The 22,033-nt window shown below is 41.9% G+C and overlaps 1 protein-coding gene across 7 annotated transcripts in view; it reads left to right on the top strand.

The window, feature by feature from the left end:
- fgfr3 (fibroblast growth factor receptor 3) overlaps positions 1–17,763 on the top strand; it is a 67,493-nt gene extending 49,730 nt beyond the window's left edge. For 4 of the 7 annotated variants that reach the window (XM_086273774.1, XM_086273780.1, XM_086273777.1 and 1 more), the window contains exons 8-18: positions 621–765; positions 1,392–1,567; positions 4,918–5,066; positions 5,251–5,372; positions 5,544–5,654; positions 5,742–5,932; positions 6,298–6,420; positions 6,827–6,897; positions 11,471–11,608; positions 12,597–12,702; positions 13,009–17,763. In XM_086273774.1, the coding sequence (XP_086129900.1) occupies positions 621–765; positions 1,392–1,567; positions 4,918–5,066; positions 5,251–5,372; positions 5,544–5,654; positions 5,742–5,932; positions 6,298–6,420; positions 6,827–6,897; positions 11,471–11,608; positions 12,597–12,702; positions 13,009–13,173 (1,497 nt within the window). In that variant the 3' untranslated portion in view covers positions 13,174–17,763. The remainder of the gene's footprint in view (positions 1–620; positions 766–1,391; positions 1,568–4,917; positions 5,067–5,250; positions 5,373–5,543; positions 5,655–5,741; positions 5,933–6,297; positions 6,421–6,826; positions 6,898–11,470; positions 11,609–12,596; positions 12,703–13,008) is intronic. The other 3 variants (XM_086273779.1, XM_086273775.1, XM_086273776.1) reach the window with 2 other exon arrangements.
- Positions 17,764–22,033: the final 4,270 nt, after the last annotated feature.

Below are 22,033 nucleotides of genomic sequence, written 5' to 3'. Positions count from 1 at the left end.
CCCGGTGCTCATTTGAATTTGTTTTCTTTTAAAAACATAAAGGATCTAGGACTGATCCTTGAGGCATTCCTAGAAAAACACTGATCCAAAGGCGCAAATCACTTTCCTCTCACAAACACACAAAGACCTTCATAAGCAAGTCCAGAACCAAATGCAAGCTTTGTCATCAGGTCAACTGTACGTGGTTCAGTTTAAACTCACGGGTGCATTTGGAGGCAACAGAAAACTCTCCTTATCAAAGAAGCTTACAGAAGTCTGTAAGAAATATTTTGTGTTAGGAAACTCTGTTATGACACTTCTGCCTGTTCTAAATGTGGAAATGGATGCCTGTGTCTTACGATTCCACATATGAAAGTAAATCACTGCTACAGTCTAGAAAATTCTTGATAGGAGTTCATTACATCAAAGAGTGCCTGTGGCGTTAGGCTGAACCAACGAGCTTGTCTCACAGCGTGGTGTAGGTGCTGCTTGGGTGTTTTCAGGTGTGGGTGATGGTGCTGACAACAGTAAACAGGACTGTCCTTTCCTCCAGGGTGCATTTGGTGTTTCTTCTAAGAAGCTTTCGCCTTACGATATATCTTCTCTCTCTGTCTCTTTCTCTTCCCTCTCATCCTCCACAGACGGCTGGCATTAACACTACAGATAAGGAGCTAGAGGTTCTCTTCTTGACCAATGTGTCTTTTGAGGATGCGGGCGAGTACACTTGTCTCGCAGGGAACTCTATCGGCTTTTCTTACCACTCTGCTTGGCTGACGGTGCTTCCAGGTATACTCTTCACTCTGTGGGTCCATTTTCTCCCACCTGTGTTACCTGAAATGTTAGAAACGCCACGAAACTTGTTTTGCTCTGCAGCACAATATTTAACATCAATTTTCAAACCTAATTATCATAGATTGCTACTTGTAAGCACATATTTTAAGTGCGTCGACGCTCTGTCACCATCCCTTTAATTTAACCAACCGAACATGCAATCCATCCTTCACTGAAAGGCGCTTTTTAATCAGAGCAGATCGTCTGCTCAGATGTCTCTGGGCTATGAGGCAATTTAACGACACTTCAGCTTTTGCTTTTCAAGACAATAATTGCCTCCCTGAGGAAAAGCGTATCACAGGTGCAATTACCTGCAGCAGGATAAAACTACACGATGATCACACCGTGGGTTGCTGCCCCAACCCACGGTGTGAATGCGAGCTTTCAGTGAGGAACAACAAGTTTCTGATCGGTTTCTCTTTTGATTTATGGATATTTCTTCACAGAAAATGCTCACTAAAAATCCATTTGGTTGAAGTGTGCTACTGAACAAAGCAAGCTATTTTTGAGTGGGAATTAAAACAAAATGCTGTGTGAATTTGGTGAATTTCAACTGACTTTTCACATTTTCCCTCCTAAAGCAGTGAGTCCACAAAAGGAAGACTACTACGCCGACATCCTTATCTACGTGACAGGCTGCGTGCTCTTCATCCTCGCCGTGGTCATCGCAATCCTCTGTCGTATGAGGATGACCACGCAGAAGACTCTGCCCACGCCTCCCGTGCAAAAACTGTCAAAGTTCCCCCTCAAGAGACAGGTAACAGAAAGTAGATACAAGATTTGCACAAGACTTTCCCAAAACCCTTCTTCTCTCTGCTTGTCTGTTTAATGCAGCTTTTAGTATATAACCCAGGTCAAACTAAGAAAGGAAGAGTTTGGGGTATCTGTCATTTAAATAATAGAACAAAGTATAAATTGGTTAAAGAAGGTTTCTACGCGTCTGTCTGTCCTGTTGTTTAATTGGCGCTGTGTTGACGATGGACGGCAGCACACTGGTGACATGTGTTCACATTTATCTTGGAGCAGATTTGGTTCAGGGATATTTATGCGCTCCTGTGACTGTCAGTGTTGGTTTTAGATTTCACTCTGAGTGTATCACACACTCTCTCTCATCAACTGTTTGCGAAGAAACACAGAGTGGAGCAGCTGCATTGCCGCAGCTTTTAGTCCGAAGAACTCTTCGTGACTTCAAGCTTAGATACAGTATCTACTAAGATCGGGCTAATCATGCTCAGTTTATTATCGAACAGGCTGTTATTGAAATTAAAGCAAGTCTCGAGGGCTGAAGGAATAATTTATTTTGTAAAAAAATTGTTGAGCACTCTTCCAACAAGAGTTGAGACAAAGGATTGATCATCTCTTTATGTAAACACAAAGCTAGAGCTAGTAGCGGGTTAGCTTAGCATAAAGAGTAAAACCTGGGTACGCTAGCTTGACTTGTTAGTAAACACTCAGAGACAGACCGACAGATACAGGATTTTTTTTTAGACTGATGTTGATATTTTAACCCTTCAAGCTCTTTTTCTGACCTTAGTGGTTTCTGTCATATTTCAGGACTGCTTATAGAACAAAATTATTGGGTGCACATCAGACGTTAGCATAGCTGGTCTCTGCTTATGCAGCTACCCTTGAAAAAATAACAGAAACTGCTTCTAATGGTCATCAAACCACATCCTTATTGATTTATACTGAGATGCTAAAATTCGTCATTATCTGTACGGGGGACGCTGTCAGATGTCATCTTTTTGGGGGTAGAATTAAGACGCACGAAAAAACATTTCCTCAACATTTGTTATGCAGTTATTTATTCATGGATCATTTGCTAAGATCAGTTGCGGATCGGATCGCGAGTCGTCGTCACCATTTTACGCTCTGTTGTCATCAGTTGCAGAGCGCCCTCTTGTGGACTAACTATACAACGTCAGCACTGATATAATGGTTAAAGTGTGTTTTCTTTGTCTCTTCTTTACTTTTTTAATTGTTATTTATATGCCGTTATAAATGCTGATTCTTATATGTTGCCAAATAGCTAATATAAACCAATTTTTACTGTGCTTTACTGTGAGCAGCTCTAATGCTAACTTTTAACAGATATATGAAGGGGGCTTTCAGTTTTTAGGTTAAATCAAGATAATTCTTCTTTTTTTTTTTTTTTTTTATAATTTCTGCTACAAATAGCATTTTGTGCAATTTATTGTTCACGGTTTGTTTCCCTTAAACAAGCAAAATCATATTAGGAGAAATGAAAACACACTGATGAGGCTTCAAAAAATAAGATATCAGATATGATACACTTGGCAGTACGGGGTTAAAAGGGAACTATTACGCTCTTTTATAAGTCCAAGTTATTATTTTTGGACTCTAGCTTTGCATGAATCACAGTTCAAGAAATCCTGATTTATCCTACGTACTGTAGTTTATCTTCCATCTGAAAAAAGCTTTTTTACCTTCAACCTTTTCTCTAAAGAGAAGGTCGAACAAGAGGTGGGACAAATAGGCTTCTGTGCTCAGAGCCAGAGCTGTGAGTCTGGGTTGAGCATATTAAGGATAGCCACTTTGAATGACATCACAGAGAGCCAAGAACAAAACAAGACAGTCAGAAACAGATTATTTAGAGCAGTCGCACTAATCCCTGTGAGCCTTTAGCTCATTACTTTTGGTCTCTTACAGTAATTATAATCCAGGTAGGGATGTGCATCTTACCATTTCTCTCTGAATGCCAAGATTGTCTGAATGTCTAACATGTAGACGAGTTTGCGATTATCTCTTCGGCCCCACCCTGCTGGCTCCCACTGTGTGCAGGACATAGCCACTATGTGTGTCTGTGTGTTTTGTGCAAAATCCAGCTTTCCGACTCCATAATTAAAGGGTTGTGCATCTCAAAATGGAAACGATGCATTTTTAGAAAAGAAAATATTATTTGAAAGCCATAATGCAGTTCTTGGAAAACAAACAGACTTTTAAAACCACGATAAGGTTTCAGCTGTAAAGGCTGTTATACAGTCTGAGGTTGGGGTTTTTTTGGTACATAAAGAAGTATTGTTAGGTTATATCAAGTAGAAACCTCAACTATCGAAACATTTTTTAATTGTAGCCTCTAAATCATTTCTACTTGTGCGGCGCTCATATAAATGGTCTTATAAGGTAGTGCAGGGAAAGTTCTTATTGCATTTTTCTATAATCTTTGCTTCGTTTTTGTAAAGCTAATCTCCCTGTTCTCTCCTTTTTTTTTCATAACTCTGAGTAAATCTCCTGTAAAGCTCCTGGCATGTTCTATCAGATATTACTTTTCATGCCTCTGAAATTGTGGTCAGGGCCCTTTTTCTCATTTTCCTCCAGTCAAGAAGTCTGGTAAGTGGACATGTTTGTTTCAGGACCCCACCTGAAGGGTCTGAGCCGGCAGACCCTGACATAAACAGATCTATCAAAAAGCAGACCCGAGCCATCGTTTTTTTCCCCAGCAGTCAGATAAATGGCGGGAGGATGCCGAGCCCAAGGGCTCAGCGGAATGACCGCAGATCCAGAAATGGAGCTTGTTGATGGATGGAGATGTCCACCCCACCTCGCCACTCACTCGCCCACCTCTGCATCCTCCTTCATTCATCTTTGTTACCTCTCGCTTCCTCCCGTGCGCAGCCACAGGCCTGCTGTTTGTAAAAGTCACTGACATTGGTCTGGTCCCGAGATGTGTGATGTTTCCCAAAAAGGGTTTTATCTCAAGTCACTGAATGTTGTTCTTTAAACTTCAAAGCGGTTTTGAATTTGACTGGATTTTGCACTGGATGTATTTTTGTCAGTTTTTGTTTTTTTTCACCCCCCAAAAGAGTGTCAAGATTTTCAGTGTGTCACGAGAAAAGATTTCTTTTGAATATATTTTATGTTTCAGGGGCTGGTTCATTTTCAAAAACATCAAAAATATTAGGACTGTTTGAATAAATAATAAAGAGTCAAACTGATCTGAAAAAGGAATTACTTATTCATTATTTAGTTAAAAAATATTTGGTCAAAGATCACGGTTAGATTTCTCTTTTCCCTCTGTCTTTATTTGAATGCCTGTCACCAAACTCTTTTTCAGAGACTATAACAGTTTATTCTTTTGTACCCAAGCAGGTGTCCTTGGATTCCAACTCTTCCATGAACTCAAACACGCCGCTGGTCAGGATCGCCCGTCTGTCGTCCAGCGACGGCCCGATGCTCGCCAACGTCTCGGAGCTGGAGCTGCCGTCCGACCCCAAATGGGAGTTCCCTCGGACACGGTGAGGAAAAAAGCACACTGCACGCGCTCAAAAAAAATTATTCAGTCAAGTAAATTATATTTCACACTTTACATTGTGCTTATGTGACAAAATTACATGTGAAATTTACATGTAATCAAATTACTTAAAGTCTTATGAGTATACACACTGAACTCCAAGTCTGAAATCTGGCCACTTGTTTCAGGCTAACTCTGGGTAAACCTCTGGGAGAAGGCTGCTTCGGTCAGGTGGTTATGGCTGAGGCTGTTGGCATCGACAAAGAGAAGCCCAACAAGTCGCTCACTGTTGCTGTGAAAATGTTGAAAGGTAAGTAATCACTGTGGCTACCCTGCAGGAATGAATACATGACCTTGGCAGTGACAGTGCTACCATGCTCGCTGTTGTTCTGTTTGTCTTGTGTACTGGATTTGCGTTGGTTTGATTGCTTCGGTTCGTATTTTCGTCAGTACAAATGCTCCATTGATTTTCTTATCTCAGATGACGCCACAGATAAAGATTTATCAGACCTGGTGTCAGAAATGGAGATGATGAAGATGATTGGGAAACACAAAAACATCATCAACCTACTCGGAGCCTGCACACAGGATGGTGAGCGCAGAGTGCAGTAACAACAGAATTAATGCAGGACTTAACCATTGCCATGAAAGTCATATTTGTTCTCTGTTTCCCGTGCAGGTCCTCTGTATGTCCTGGTGGAATACGCCTCCAAAGGCAACCTGAGGGAGTACCTGCGTGCACGGCGGCCACCGGGCATGGACTACTCCTTCGACACGTGCAAAATCCCCGATGAGCAGCTCACGTTCAAAGACCTGGTGTCCTGTGCCTACCAGGTTGCCCGAGGCATGGAGTATCTTGCGTCACAGAAGGTTAGCCACGTTGCTTCACTTTAACTCAGTTATCATATAAAAGGATGCTTTGGCCTGCACTTAACTTCTCAATCAGACAACCCCCTATGAGCAAGCACTTGGCAACAGTGAGAAGGTAAAACTCCCTTTTAACAGGAAGAAATCAAGTCCATTACAGCAATGTGTTAATTGCGAAATTGAAAGATAATTAGATTAGTGAATTAAAACTCTAAGTTTAAACTAAATTTGAGGCTTTTAAAGTTCAGTTTGTGCGTTTCATAGTGCAAAGTAAAACTTGTCAACTTGCATCAGTGTTTCAGTATATTTGCGTGTATGCGTGAGTGCAATGCGCCGTGTGTTTGATGCATTTGTTCTTCTTCCCTCAGTGCATCCACAGAGACCTGGCAGCCAGAAACGTCCTTGTGACGGAGGACAACGTTATGAAGATCGCCGACTTCGGTCTCGCCAGAGACGTGCACAATATAGACTACTACAAAAAGACCACAAATGTGAGGCTCATTCCTTCAGTGCTGTCCTTTAGGAAAATATTATGTGTTTGAAGCGATACGATGGGATGGTATTGAATACAGCAGCAGCTTATTACATATGGCTGAAAGTCTTTTCTTTCAGTGTCACGGTCGGGTCGCATCTCAAAAGTAGAATTGAGCAGATTGAGCAAAATTAAAAGTGTATATGCGGATTCCACAGTGTTGATATGAATGTGTTTTCAAGCAAAGGCGTTGCTGCGAATGAAGCACCGAAATGGTCATCAGATTTCTGAAGCTAGCTGAAGTTCAAGCTGTGGTGGTGGCAGCGTGACTAGGCTGAAGTTTGTGTGTTTGTGTGAGTGTTTGGTTGTCAGCTCCGTACAGAGTGCTTCTGCTGACCCAAGCGTTTCTGTCTCCTTTGTTTCAGGGTCGTCTCCCCGTGAAATGGATGGCTCCAGAGGCTCTCTTCGACCGGGTCTACACGCACCAGAGCGATGTGTGAGTTTGCACAAACTAACCGTCACATACCAACTGCCCAGTCGCGTGTAAGCGAGTGCACCGGCGGAATCCGGGTGTTGAAATATCGTGACTGAGCGTGTTAGCATCAACCGTGTGCGAACATGGAATCATAACATTCCCTTTCCAAATATCTGCGGTTCACCTGATAACCCCCGAGGTTCTCGCGTATTAGCCGCGGCGCATTCCTGCATTTGTTCTTTTAATCTCTATCCAACGACAGCAGAGAGAGATAGGAACACAACAGAGTCCCGACATCTTAGTGCTGTTTTATCAGTGAAAATCCAACCTGCCCCAGAGCAGGAGGAGATAAAGAGGGTCAGTGGATTTATCACAAGGTGTTCCCTCGGGGCACTTTCCCCACAGCACTTCAAAAGGAATCTGGGCAGCAGAGACAGTTTTCACAACCTCTGATTGCTTCCGTGTTGGCCACGATCAAGAGAAGAAAGGTGAGGAGGCGAGGCGGCCTGCCTTGCAGTAGCTGTAACATACCACCCCCCACCCCAAAACGTCTTCTCAACCCCCAAGCCCCGCCGGCTACAGCCAGACGCCGTGTCCCCAGCACAGCCATCCAAGCCAAACACAGGCCCCTGTCAACACTGGCTCGCCGTGTGATTACACTAGACTGGGAACAGGCCGAGGGGAGAATCAGGCTTCTCTGTTATTTCAGCAGGTCTGGATTACACAGTCAATCCTCCCGCCAAACCTCCTCCTCCTCCTTTTATACAGTAGTCGCTCTGAAGCCAGTTTACTCTCACACACCCTGGGGGACCTTGACTTTTGACTCGCAATGATTTCTTATTTTTCCCCCTTTTTTTTTTAGGAAATATGATGGCGAATCAATTAAAAAACAATGAAAAAACTGTAGTGCATATTGTTTCTCCTGTCAGATTCATGCTTGTTGAAACCCTCCTGGCTCATTTACAGCTGTAAAGGCAGAAAACACAGTGGCAACAATTGGGAGCCATTTTTATAGGATTTTTGTCCTTTCGCACATTTTTCATTTTTCAAGAAAACGTGTAAGTCGTCATTAACATCACCAGTTCTCTTTTCGACTTCAAACACCAGAGTTATTTAGTGCAGATAGAGGCTCAGCCAGCACTGCGGCCGCTGCCAATGTCACGGAGGTGAGGATTTTATTTTGGACAGCTTCGGAGGTGTCAGCCTATAAAAGCTGCAGTGGAGAAATCTCACTGCAGCTTCACAGTGACGCACTAGCCCATTAACAGCAGGGAAGGTGGGGAAGGTGTGGGCCAAAAGCAGCTGGGTTGTAAAAGCAGGTATGATTAAGACTAAAGCTTTTGGCACTGACACGTTTGCAGAAATGATTTTAAAGGGAAAGAAACTTACCTGTAACTAAATAAACGAATTAATGTCCAGTAGAACAGTAAATGTAATGCTGGTAGGCTTAGAGCAAAGATATGGTCACAGATAGAGTAGATGCCATTCTTTTCATTTAAGCCAGGGGTGTCCAAACCCAGGCCTCGAGGGCCGGTGTCCTGCAGGTTTTAGATGTGTCCTTGCTCCATCACAGCTTTAAATGGCTAAATTTCCTCCTCAACATGTCTTGAAGTTCTCCAGAGGCTGGTAATGAACTAATCATGTGATTCAGGTGTGTAGACCCAGGGTGAGATCTAAAACCTGCAGGGACACCGGCCCTCGAGGCCTGGAGTTGGCCAAGCCTGAATTAAGCAATGTCAATATCTTTAGATGTAGATGCAATTCTAAGTCCCCCTATGAAACATTTTAGCACAGCTTTTCCAAAAACCAAGGCTTGCTTTGGATTAAAATTATTAGCCCCCATGATGCTGATACTCAATTGTATATGTCCTCCTGAGCAGTCCCAGCCTATTCTTCTTTTGTGAATCTCTCGAGCTCCTCCAAACTTCCTGCACAGACCCTGGTCGTCAGTTCACCCCACAGTCAATGACACTCACTGTAGACTTCACCAGGACTGGGACACTCCTCAGTGACATGTGTTGCTGTTTTCTTTCAAAATCTTCACATATCCTTCCTTTATGATTCCTTCTACTGTGAACATAATACTCCCACCACCGTGTTTGACTGTGAGGACGGTGTTCTTGGGGTTGTTCGCCTCTCCCTTCTTCCTCCAAACACAAGCAGTGCCTCTATGATCAAATGGCTTTATTTTTGTCTCATCTGACCAAAGCATGTTTTTCCAGTATGCAGTATCTTCCTCCAGGTCATCCTTAGCATAGTTGAGTCTGGGTTGATGGTTTCTCTTCTGCAGAAGTGGACTTTTTCTCGCAGTCCATTCCTGTGCAGAGTTTGTGTGCGATTGTCTTCTTTGCGTTCTGGTGTTCTGGGATTATTTGACACTTCTCTCAAAGAGTCTTTGAAATCTTCTGCTCCCTACCTCTGCCAGGCTCGTTCTGTACGGTGTGGCTCTCTTTGAGTTTCTTGGTGATACTTCTCACTCCAAATCTTGACACTTGGAAACCCTCTGATAACTTTTTATGTCCACCTCCTCTAAACCAATTCCCTTTTTGTTGGCACGATGCTTTCACAGCGACAGCTAAAAACCCTTACTGAAGTTTTTATACTGTATATAAATAGAAAGATACATTTTACAAGCGTTGAGCATTACAGAGTTAAAGCACATCCTGTAGTGGTTTATGCTATAGCTCAGTAAAAGTAGTATGTTTAGATATACTATGTTAAAAAGACACATGGGAAAAAGCCTTTCAATAATTTTGCACTTATCTGCTCACAATATTACTCAAAACTTCTTTAACAAAGTCGGTCATTATATTGCGACGCTGATATATTCTAACAGCCTTCATTTTCTTAATTTGACTCATGCCGCTGCTTATATGAGTGGCTGACGTTTATTAATGTCTGCTGTAAGAATACACGATCAGTGGTGTGTTGATTGGTATCATGTGCAAATATTCTTTATTAAAAGTGTCTACAGGACTGAAATCACAGATGGATACCATTCGTCAGAGTCTATTATTAGCCCCAGAAACAGATGATGTTGTTTTTCCGTATAAGTCACGAAGAGAGTCGGTGCTGAATATGAAAACAGCAAGAAGCAATGCTTGGGCAACAAATAAAGCCAATAAAGTTGTGGCTGACTTTTCATTAACTCTCGTCTCCAACCACCTAGCACATGCAGTACTGCCAGATTGTCAGTAACAGGTTTGGTATGATTGGTGAAGAGAAAATCCAAGCAAATAACGAGTTCCCCACTAACTAAATTAGTAGTGGCAGCATGGCCTTTTTGCTACTAAGGCAGCGTTGTTCCTCTTCGTCTGTTCGCACATGTACTTTCAGTGGCTTTTCATCGCCCAACAGGGCTGATTGATGAACACATTTGAAGTCGATAGATATTGCCACAGCTATCATTGAACCAGCACACCAAATGCAGGATTATATTCATTCCTCCCCAAAGTGATTATCCTTCTAAATCTCACTAAATCAGCCATCGGTGATGCTTGCATTGAGATTCCGAGACTGTCAGCTCCCGTTGCTGCAGGTGCCCAAATGAAGTGTTTATATCTTCATTGCCTTCTTCTCCTGTTAGTCACCTAATAGCCTGTGAATATTCATTCCTAGCAACCATCAATAAATATAAGCAGCCTCTCTTTTCTGCTCTTCCTTCTGATTCCGACTATCCTGCTGTGACACTGAACACCTGATTTGTTGACATGTTTCCCTCTCTTTGAATATTGATGTCTCTTTTTCACCACAGTCGTCTCTCAGGCTTTCATCCGACTCTCTCCCTCTCTGTCTCAGGCGTGCGCCGTATTCGGATTTAAGACCAGCCGGCTAAGCCAGTGTAGCGGCCCTTTTTTTTCATTTATTCACCCTCTGGACCAGAGCGCGGATAATTAGATTAGACCTAGCGAGAGCTGCAATAGAAGGAGGGGACTCATTCTGATTCACTGGACGAATAGCCAAACAATAGTATGCTGAGTTAATAGACTGCCCGTTATATGATTACTGTCCCTCATTTTTTAGACATTAAGAAATAATACGGGGGTTCATTGGAGCTGCTGCCACCGAGAGACAAAGAAAGAGAGATGATGGCTTGGTTTAGATAGCAGCTGCGCTTTAACGCTAGATGCTGTATAATAAGTTTTCCCATTTATCTCTGCTTCTCCCTTCAGGTCAGGCCTGTGTTGGTGTTGTGGAAACATCATTATCTGCGTCCATAGTTAATAGCTGCCTATTTACCACAAGATTTTTGTGCACGCTTCGTTTTTTTGTGTTGTTTTTTTTCTTGAGCCATCAAAACAACGAACTGATGATTACATCTCCTTCTTTCGTTTACTCGTCTTATTTCTTGCTTGAGGCAAGAGAAGTAGATTTTTTTTGTTTGTTTACAAATATTGACCAGCTGTCTGAAACAATAAGAATTTCAAATGGATTTTTTCAAATTGAGTGCAGTTAACATTACCGAGGATCGATTTTTCCTTCAAACAGATCGATCGGTGGACAGAGCGCATCTGTGTGAACTATGACTGCCTTAGACCGCGGCGTCGCTACGACCTCTGATCTATATTCCTCGTGTGTTTGCGCTGCTGTTTAGGTGGTCTTATGGGGTACTGCTGTGGGAGATCTTCACCTTGGGAGGCTCGCCGTACCCAGGGATCCCAGTGGAAGAACTCTTTAAACTGCTGAAGGAAGGACATCGAATGGACAAGCCTGCCAACTGCACCCATGAACTGTAGGTGTCTGCATGAGTATAAGTGTGTTGCCTTTGTTTACAGGAGGCTGTCCAGATGAGCCAAACAACAGCAGGTTACACCAGGGCCCTGTTATGTTCCTCAGTAATATTCTGTTTATCTGTCATACTGTCATACATTTGCTGACATTCCCAGAAAGCCATAACTTTATACCTCTTTTTTGAAGTGTTTTTTGTTAGGAGGGTTTCGATGTTTTAATGAGTTGTTCTGTCATTAAAATACTGTATTCATAATATGTTTGTATAAGGCAGGGGTGTCCAACTCCAGGCCTCAAGGGCCGGTGTCCTGCAGGTTTTAGATGTCCCCGTGATCCATCACAGATAAATACAACAAAATAAAATGATATGATAGGACGAAAACTGTGGTATTTTGTAAATATAATAATAAACAAGAATTTACTGTGTAATTGTGTAACTTTATTAGCAGCGTCCCCTTTTGAAATGCGCCAACAAGAGAGTAACGTCCTCCTCTCTGCCCCTTAATGCTCTCTGGTCACTATGGTAACACGTAAATATTTTTTTCAAAATAAGACACACAACTACAACACGGGAAAAGATCCAGGGAATCCAAGTTAATGATAAAAAAAACCCTGAAAACCTTAAATTTCACACCCGAGTCTCGTCTCTCACGGTACCAAACGACGGCCCGGGGGTTCGGACCGCTGTTGACCCAAGGTGATATCTAAAGCCTGCAGCACACCGGCCCTTGAGGCCTGGGGTTGGACACCCCTGGTATAAGGGAACCAAACAGCTTGTTGGCCCTGTACAATATAGATATGAGATCATTTTCAACTGTGAATCACTCAAAGCTAAGAATAAAAATAAGGAGCTGGAAATGAGCCTAATAGGGACCTTTTGTGTTATGTCTAGTCTGCTAAAAAAACCGAAACAGTAAAAACAGTCCATCTAAGACCGGAGAATGTAGTGAACGAGATGCAGTGTGACTAAATCCTCGCTGTTGGGATTCCAGGTACATGATCATGAGGGAGTGCTGGCACGCTGTGCCATCGCAGAGGCCGACCTTCAGACAGCTGGTAGAAGATCACGACCGGATTTTATCAATGACCTCCACAGACGTAAGTCTCCCTGCAAAGCTGCAGAACACACACAACACCAGAAATAAAAGCACACGCAGCTTATTGCGTCACCCAACCATAAAAACACTGCTAAAGAGTCGCAATGAGAGATTCTTTAGATGTTTGGGTGTATTTTTAAAGTTGCATGCGAGTGAACAATGTAAAGCAGCATAACATTTCCAAAGTATTTCATATTCTGAAGACCTGGAATAATACGCTAAACTTTTTTCCAATCATCTGACCACCAAAAAGTGAAAAAGTTTGACTGTGACACCAGAGTCTAACCTCTGACCTCTCCTCTGACAGGAGTACCTGGACCTGTCGGTGCCCTTCGAGCAGTACTCGCCCACCTGTCAGGACTCCAACAGCACCTGCTCCTCAGGGGACGACTCCGTGTTCGCCCACGACCCGCTGCCTGACGAGCCCTGTCTTCCCAAACAGCTTCCCAGTAACGGGGTGATTAGGACATAAAACCTGTGCCGGAGGAGGTCGGACATTAACCTCTTCTCACAGTTTGTGACAGAAATATCACCGCTCACTGACTCAAGCACCTCAAGATACGGAGAGGGACAAAAAAGAAAAAAAAGAAAACTCAGCATGCAATACTTCCACAGTGCTTCAGCTCTTTTTGATTTGTCTTAAACTCTCGGACAAAGCTCTGTTTCGTGTTTTCTTTTTCTCCTCATCCCCACGAACTCTCTTTAAACATTGAAGGATTTTTTTTTTCTTGCCGTTGAACCATGTTTGTGTTCTTCTTTTCAGAAATGAAATTATATTTTTGTACTCGGGCCAGTCTTTTGTTACAGACAATCTGTGGGGTGAAACCATTCCGTGCCTACTGGGATTAAACCTCCTGAGACTGGATTTAGGAGGAGGAAATGAAGGGCATTGATGAGTGACTTGTTGGTGATCCAGTGGGTGGGGGTCCTCCAATTTTCGGTTTGTTTTTTTTTACTACACGGAGCCCTTTTATCGCAATAAAGCGATGTGAAAGAAAATTGATGAACGAGATACCAGCAAAGCCAGCGTGAGCTCAATGACAGGATTTGTTCTTCCGCAGAGTTACTAGAAGACGTTCAGCAACAGAGAGGATCACGTGAGCGTTTCCTCGTGAACGTGTACGCCATCATCCGCATTTTAGCTTCCTGGGAAAAAGAAAAAGTGATAATCATGGAACAAATTTTCCTCATCAAAGATGAGGCAAAGCTTCAGGGCCATTCAGTAATAAGAACAGCGAGGTTATGAGGGGTTTTTTAAAAATGTATCTACAAAGTGATTTATTGTAAATATATAAATGCAAATATGTATCATAATGCTGTCCACAGCCGTGTACTTAAAAGACAAAAAATGACATTTTTTTAAGATATTGTTTTAGGATTGGAAACTTTGCAATCTAGGAGACACTGTCATGAACGTGTAAAACACTTAATCAGAAAAGGTTTATTTGAGTAATTAACGTGTATATTTGTAAAGATATTTATAGACTTAACATGTGGTTCTTAAGTTCGAAAGGTCTAGTTTAGGATTTTTAGTACTGTACGCAAAGATTTCTATTTCAATGGGTTTTTTCCTTTTGTTTTTGTAACTTATTTTACAACCAAACTGCGATATTATTTTCACAACTGGCAGACTCCTCTGGTTTCTGATCCATCTTTTTATTGGTTTGTTTACAGTTTAGAATGTATGACACGAAGATGATTTGTTTTGTTTTGTTTTGAGAGCGAGAGAGTGCGATTTGACTGCCGGAGGAGGACTCACGAAGGCTGAAGGCTCCTGCTGAGGAGAGCCGGATGTTTCCAATGAGTTCTGAGTTCTGGTTTAGAAAAGTTAGCGTTTGCCGTATCAAAGCGACGATTCACTCTTGCTGGGCAAGAAAAAGCAGGAGATGCGTACCGGGGAGACCTTCTAGTACTTAAACACATATTGAACATCAACAACAATGACTAGCTGTGAATCATAAGAAGCCTTCAGACCCTTTGTAAGGGAAAAAAAATCCTCCTGTTTGGACTGTTTTACTGTTCAGGCCATGAAAAGATTAATGTGTTTGCTTCTATTATTTCAGTTCAATTTATGTAATCACCAAATCACAACAGTCTTCTCGAGGTGCTTTATATTGTAAGGTGAAGAAACTACAATAATACAGAGAAAAACCCAACAATCAGAGCGAGCATTTGGCGACAGCGGGAAGGACAAACTCCCTTTTAACAGGAAGACTTCTGAGGCTGAGAGAGGGGCAGCCATCTGGATCAATTGTTCTTCCAAGTTTTGGCATTATAGTCATTTTTTACATCTGACCACAAAGGCTGGTGTCAGAGTAACATCTCACCTGCAAACATGAAGGTGTTAGCCTGTATTGACAGTTTTCTGTAGAGGGTTAGGGTTAAGATTAGCAGCTACGATGAGGGTTAGAAATGGGCTTCTTCATGTGTAATTGTTAAATGTCACTTGTTTCGTAGTCTAAAAATGACCAAAAAGAGGAATTCAAGTTGCATCGCCTGTAGCTGGTGTTGTTTGAAAAGATTTAACGTAATTATAGGGGGATTTTTTTTTTAAACATGCTTCTGAAGGCTTCAATTGCTTAACTCGTAAAGGTCACAGGGTCAGCGCTAACAAGCTTCAGTCTCAAAACTCTGAGCGCCTGTGTACACTTTCACGGATGAAAAGATCAGCTTGAAGGCAGAAATGTAAAGCTGTTGTCCTTTTGTGCTTGAGTGTGGGGGAAAAAAACACTCTGCCCAAACGCTTGAGATTTTATCGCTGCTCTGTAGTATTAATACTGAAATGAAGGCATGCTGTGCGACTTACAGATCACACGGCAACAAAAGAAACTATATATACAGTATATATATATATATATATATATATATAAATATATAAATATCGGTTTGTTGAATGAGACTCTGTGGTGGGTCCTTCTTCAATTTCCATTTGTTGAGAAAAGTGCCAAATTAGTCTTAAAAGTGTATTTTATCAAATTCTTCATATCTCTGAACCAAATACTGCACTGGTGAATGTAGGCGGGCAGAGGTTTACACGTGCAGGGAAGGATCATGGGATTTCCAAGATGGATGGATCCATCTTTTTATTTTGTTTTTGTTTTTCTTTCTTTTTTTTAATGCAGTCATCTGTCTAGCCGACTCCTCCCTCCCCCAAAAAAGCAAAAGCGTTGAAATGTTTACAGAATCTGTTTTCAGAAAAGTCACAAAAGGGAAAGCGACGTTCAAGTGGCATTGAAGGGTTCACTAACACATTTTACTCGCTGCTAAATGGAAAAGGTGCAGACACGCCGCTCTGCAAAGGCCTCGCTTCAGTGTGTGAGATGACTTTAAACATGTGGTCATCCCTCACCTCACCTGAAGTACTTTAAAGTGTGAAAATTCATATTTTAATTGATTGCTTCACTGGTAGAGCACTGAAACAAGGCCTTTGCATAGTGAGCAGCCACACAAAGTCGTAGTTATTTCTGTTTTCAGAACAGTTTTTGGCCCAAATCTGTAAAGTGCCTGGAAATAATTTAGGACATTGGTTCATTTTGATCACATTTTGAATGTATAATTACCAAAATAAAGTTCTCACTAGAAGCGGGCAACTATTAGCCTGATTTTTTTATTTCGTTTCTTTCCCAAGTGAACAAAACAAACAAAAAAGGCACTTCGGTAAAAGGTTGGATGGATCTAATGAAACAGATGATGTTTTGTTGTATTTATTCTTCCATGCTGGGTAAAAGCTTTCCCTATGGTGAGAGTATTTTTATTCTTAACTATTTCAGTTTTTCAGTGTTGTTATTCATTAAAGAGCCAGAAGAAGAAGAAGAAGATGATGATGTAGAGTAGTAATTGTACTAGATGCTGATGCTCCCCATCAGGATTTGCTCCTGGCATAGTTTATCTTTTATTTTTCATGTTATTTCTGTGTCCATGTCGAGCTTTTTACTCTTGACACTGATGGGCTCTCTCTGTTTCATCACTCTTAAAATGAATGTGTTGTATTTAAGACGTGTCCCATTTTTGGCAATAACCAGGACCTCGTTTCCACGGTTTTGATTTTGAGTCATGTGATTTCAGCAACCTGTCAAACACATCTATTAAAGATAATAAATCTTCTATCAAATGTGACGGTGTTTCACAATTCAAATAAAATCGGAATCGGGAGTTTTAGTGGAGACGTTTCCGTATTATTGTGCAGAAGTATCTGCGACACATTAAAAACAACACATATATTTGAGTGAATATGGTTGCTTTGCTACTAAACTGAACAACCCCCACAGCCTCAGCAGGGAGCGACTCTTACTGTACTTACAGTCACGCGTTGACCTTTAAACGCTTGCGGTCACTGCTCGGATTTATTTATTTATTCTCCCGTTTCCGATCAGGAGGGGAGGGAGAGGGGTGTCATCTTAAGTATACGTCTTTCCTTCCCTATATTGCACAACTACACCCAAACATTCACGTCCTTTCTCACGTGGATTGTTTTTTTTCAGTAAGTTGTCAAGCAGCTCCGCACTATTTTCATTTTTCTCTACGCTTCATATAGTTCTAACCTCGCGATGAGTTAGTCCAGCATAATTTATAGTTTGAAATGCGCTTTTACGTTGCTTAAGTATGCACGAGTAGAGCTGTTTTGTAAGTATCGTTTTCATGCATTTGTTTTATTGCCGCCATTTTGCATTCTGCAGGGTTTGTTTGTCGGGGGTTTTGTGTTTTTTTGCAAAAGTTATCCTCAGATTTTTTTTTTGTTTTCACAATCCCGCACTATTTATTTTTCCTCCCTCTGTATTCATGTTTCTAACATAGAAAGGTGGAACTAACCATTTGGCATTATTTGATTTTTTTTTTTTTTAGCGTGTGTGTAATTCATAGCTTTTGTTGTAACGTACCTGTTCTGCTCATGGTGAATCCTCTGTAACATTCCACCATCACACCCCCTCTGAGCAAACAAAACAACTTTCCACAACTCTCTCTTTATGTCTCTCTCTCTCAGTTTCTCTCTCTCTCTGTGTCTCTGTGCCTGACAAACTATGCTGTCAAAAAAAAAACGTTTTCAATAAACAATATAATAGCGTTTGCTGTCAGCAGTGTGTCTGTCGCTAAGAGTATGAATTTGCAAAAACAAACTGTTCCTGTGGCAAAAAACGAGTCAAACATTAAAAAAACCCCAGACAGATTTTATGATTCATGGTAGAAGTTTGGAAGTGTATGTCAATGAAATGGAGCTAAAATACCACAAAAGTACAAATGTCAGCATGTTTGTTTGCTGTCTCAGGTTGTTTCGTCTGAACGTTGTCAGTACAGACGCAGATTGCGGGACTTTTCCCTTCTACGCAAACTTACATAACTGAGGGATGAAATGCAAGACTTTAACAAAGACAAAGAAGTTGCTGCAAAGAAACACACTCACTGGAGACTTTACTACATCCATGTCACTAGTACCCAGTTCAGCCTTATTTTGTCTTCAGAACTGGCACAGATTCTTCAAAGTCCTGGAAACATTCCTGACAAATTTTGCAGACTTGTCGGTTTACGTCCATGATATAAATCTTGTTTTCTACCACATCCCAAAGGTGGACTGAGACCGGATCACTGCGAAGGCCAGTTGCATTCAGCGAAGTCATTGTCATGCTTGAGAAACCAGTTTAAGGTAATTTGAGGTTTGTGACATGGTGCCTTATGTCAGGATAACACTGTGGTGTAAAGGACACTGTAAGCGATGCTCATTTAAACTGTGGCATTTAAACGATGCTCACGGGGTCAATTTGATGGCAACTTATCAACGATGAGGTAGCCATCATGGGGTAGCCAAGCTGATTTTACTCTAAAAGGAAACATAATTTACAAAATGACTATCATGCTATTTTTTATTATGAGATCATGAAAACAAAAATGTGTTACAAACATGAAAAGCCAACATTTTTTGTCATTTTTGTCACTGATTTCTACACAAATATACTTGTCTTTGCATGCAGAGGAAAATTGGCCAACAAAGACTTCAGCATTAGATATACTCAGTTTGTAGGGCCAACCCTTCAGGCCGTGTCACAAGCATGGCTAAAAATAAATATCCATGCATCCATCCTCTTCCATTTATCCAATTCAGGGTCACGGAGGGTCTGTAGCCGATCACAGGTACAATAGGTCGAGAGGCAGGGTACACCCTGGACAGGTCACCAGTCTGTCGTAGAGCCAACACATAGAAGCAGACAACCATTCTCACTCACATTCATATCTACGGGCAATTTAGATTAACTAATTAACCTAACCTCACTAACTGCATGTGCTGCAACAGTGCTAACCATTGCACCAGCGTGCTGCCATACTGTCTTTAGCAATACCTAAACACGGTTTTTCAGTCAAGTAAAAAGCAACTACAGATAACTGTCGTTACTGGATGGTATTGTTTCCTTTGATTCCCGAATATCTCCATCGACAAGTGGACACATTACTGTGTTATTATCTTATTTAAAGGCGCTTGAAGAGAAATAAGAGACCGAGCGTTTATGCCACTCTGCATAAAGAGGCTCTTATATGTACAGAGGAGGATTATGGGAATTCGACCAACACAGAGACACACTTACGTTGTCCAGCAACAATGGCGCTGTGTGAAAGTCAAATGCTGATTGATTAACAAGCCGAGTCAGCAAACCAAGGATGCCGAGCAAAGACAGTGACCGTACTGGTTATTGTGGTGATATTTAATTTGTAATAGAGTGCGTCCAGTTAGCTTTATGACAAAGAAATTCTTTGTATATTATGACCTCGTCTCCTCCAAGGTAGGGGCTAAACTTAAAGGTCCAAAACCAGTACATGCAGGTATGTAAATCAGCTGAATGTGAAGATGTGTTATTACAATTTAAATACAATAATTAATTGTTTTCTTCAGTAAAATGTGTATATTATCATGACATGGTATGTGTACAGCATGCAGAGAGGGAAACTAAAGATGCTGAGAATTTGAATAACACCTTTAAAGTGCAACAGGAAATGCAGTGAGCAGAGATTTTGTTGCCCCAGTTCCTGTTGATTCTGTCACGCAGTGAACAAATTAGCCTCTCATAGCATCTTAACTGCTCTTTAATCAAGTAAAGTCTTTGCCTCTCTGTCTTTGTTTGCTGAGCATGGTTCCACGCCCTCCCTCGCCGCCTCACTGGCTGCAGCTCAGTAAATGGCTGGTAGGAGGGGAAGATTTTTTTCAGAGGGGTACTGAAGGCACGGCCAGGGTGGGAGGGCAAAGCTGGACAGTGACAGAGGGAGAGAGAGGGGTCTATGTATTCAGGCTTTTGGCCCTCAGCCCGTCTCAAGTGCGTCCTGAGGGGAACATCCTGCCCCTCGTTGGAACTTCCTCAGCCTGCTGAAGTGGCCCATTCATGGAGGTCTTGTGAGGGGGGCTTGTTTTTGCTGCTAAATGGATGTTTCTGTTTCAGAGGTGTTTGTGCTACTGGACGCTTTCCACTCCACGCCATCCCCCAGACACACATACTTACGCACACACCCTCTACCCCCACTTTTCTCCTCCTCCTCCTGTTGACTTCCCATTTCCCCTTCTTCTCCTTCTCCTTTTCCCTTCTGTTTCTCCTCCCTGCTCTCAGCTAACTACAGTCTCAGCTGCAGTTCATCAAACTTACACTCCCACTTTAGGCTCCTGTTAGACCTTTAATCCACCTCTCAGCACAGGAGGAGCTGGAGTCGAGGAGGGGTAACTGCAAAGCAGATATAAAGGGATGGATACTTGTTTCACTTCTCTAAAGCAGAAGTGGTGAGTCTGCTAATCAGCCAGCTACACATCTGTATCTTTTCATGTAAAACAGTGCACATGTTATCAAGTGTAAAATGATGAGAAACAGTTGCTTCAGGAAAAAGCTGCATTAAAGAACTGCATCTGTGGACTTCCAGTTTGGGCATCATTTACGTTTTGTTCCCTGAGACTGTTTAATCTGTGAGTCTGATAAGTGCTGCCGTCACATTAGGGGAAACAGTGGTTGGAGACAACAACAAGATCAAAAGTGCAATGAACTTGCCATTTCTTTGTCTTTCAAATGGCTGCTTTGAAGTCAACTTTGGTCACTCAAGAAGATAAAGCAACAATAACACAGTCAGTCTACTACGTGTCTATTAGTTTGTGATTAAAAACGGTCATATTGGTCAATTACAAGTAATCTGTCTGCAACAATATGGTGACGAACGGCAAAATCTGTTGCCGTCTACATACAATTTATTTTTCTGTGAATGTTCTGGCAAGACATTCAGAATCTCGCCAGAACTTCATAAATGTGAAAATAGTGATGTAGTTACTGTGTGATGGCAAATTAACTGCAAAATGGCATAGGCACTTGGCAAGCTTTCTGTTATATGGATATATAAACAGAATAGAACCATTTGGCAACCAGCTGAATTCAGTCCACTGTTGCAAAGAGATGTTGCACAGAAAAGTTGCACTCATTGGCACAGACTGACTCAGACTGTAACGAGTTGGCAGTCTTTCTCCATTTATAAATTAGACAATTACTCATTAACCTTTTCCCACTGGTCTGAGACCAGTCGTGGTCAGTTTGAAATGGCTATGACAGGTTGCCTCTCACCAGGCAAGCTCTGCAATTGCCTTGCTATCAAATATGGCTGCACAGAGCAGCGAGCAAAATCTACTGAGGAGAACTTTGAAATGTTACTAAAGCCCTATGATAAATAAATCATTTAGCCCAATTACATTTTTTTGCAGGTTTCCTATTTCAAAGGAGGCAGAAAGTTACCCGACATCAGGGCAATCTACCATGGTGACAAACCCTTGAAACTTTTCAAGAATTTGAGGGAAGTGCACCTCGGGATTGTTGGTTCACTGCCATGGAAACTGCTGACATTGTGAGTGTGTCACTTGGTTGATTCTATGTGCCGTGGCTCCTGACTTCAAAGAAACAGCAGCGTCATCAGGCACGGGGATGCCCCAACCTTGATTTTGAGCATCATCACTGGTGTTACGAGTCGGTTGTACAGCTATGACACAGCTACCAAACAGAAACAGAGCCCATAGTCTCTGAGGAAAAAGAAGGCGCACTAGTTAGGAAGGCAACAAACACATGAATTTGTACTCGAGGGTCAGTTTATCAAACCAGAGTTCTACTGTTGCAACAAACGCGCTTGTAAAAATGCACTGAGTGGCAGCGCATTAAAAACACGGATTTTTCCAAAACAAAAACACACAATCGTGCTCTCCGTCAGCTGAGATTTAGCTTTTCATCTTCCTCAGAAGAAGAAGCTGGAACCATCTTTCTCTAAAACTTTGCATTAAAAAAGGACCCTGCAGACTATTAGACAATTCTGCACACAGCTGTTTCTCTGGCAAC

Source organism: Aulonocara sp. 'chitande type north' Nkhata Bay, linkage group LG19 (assembly GCF_057382095.1).
Source record: "Aulonocara sp. 'chitande type north' Nkhata Bay isolate Kocher_YH1m ecotype deep benthic linkage group LG19, A_spYH_male_GT1.1, whole genome shotgun sequence".
NCBI lineage: Eukaryota > Metazoa > Chordata > Actinopteri > Cichliformes > Cichlidae > Aulonocara > Aulonocara sp. 'chitande type north' Nkhata Bay.
The sequence above is the reverse complement of the archived record's forward strand: the minus strand, read 5'-3'. Positions and strand labels throughout refer to the sequence as shown.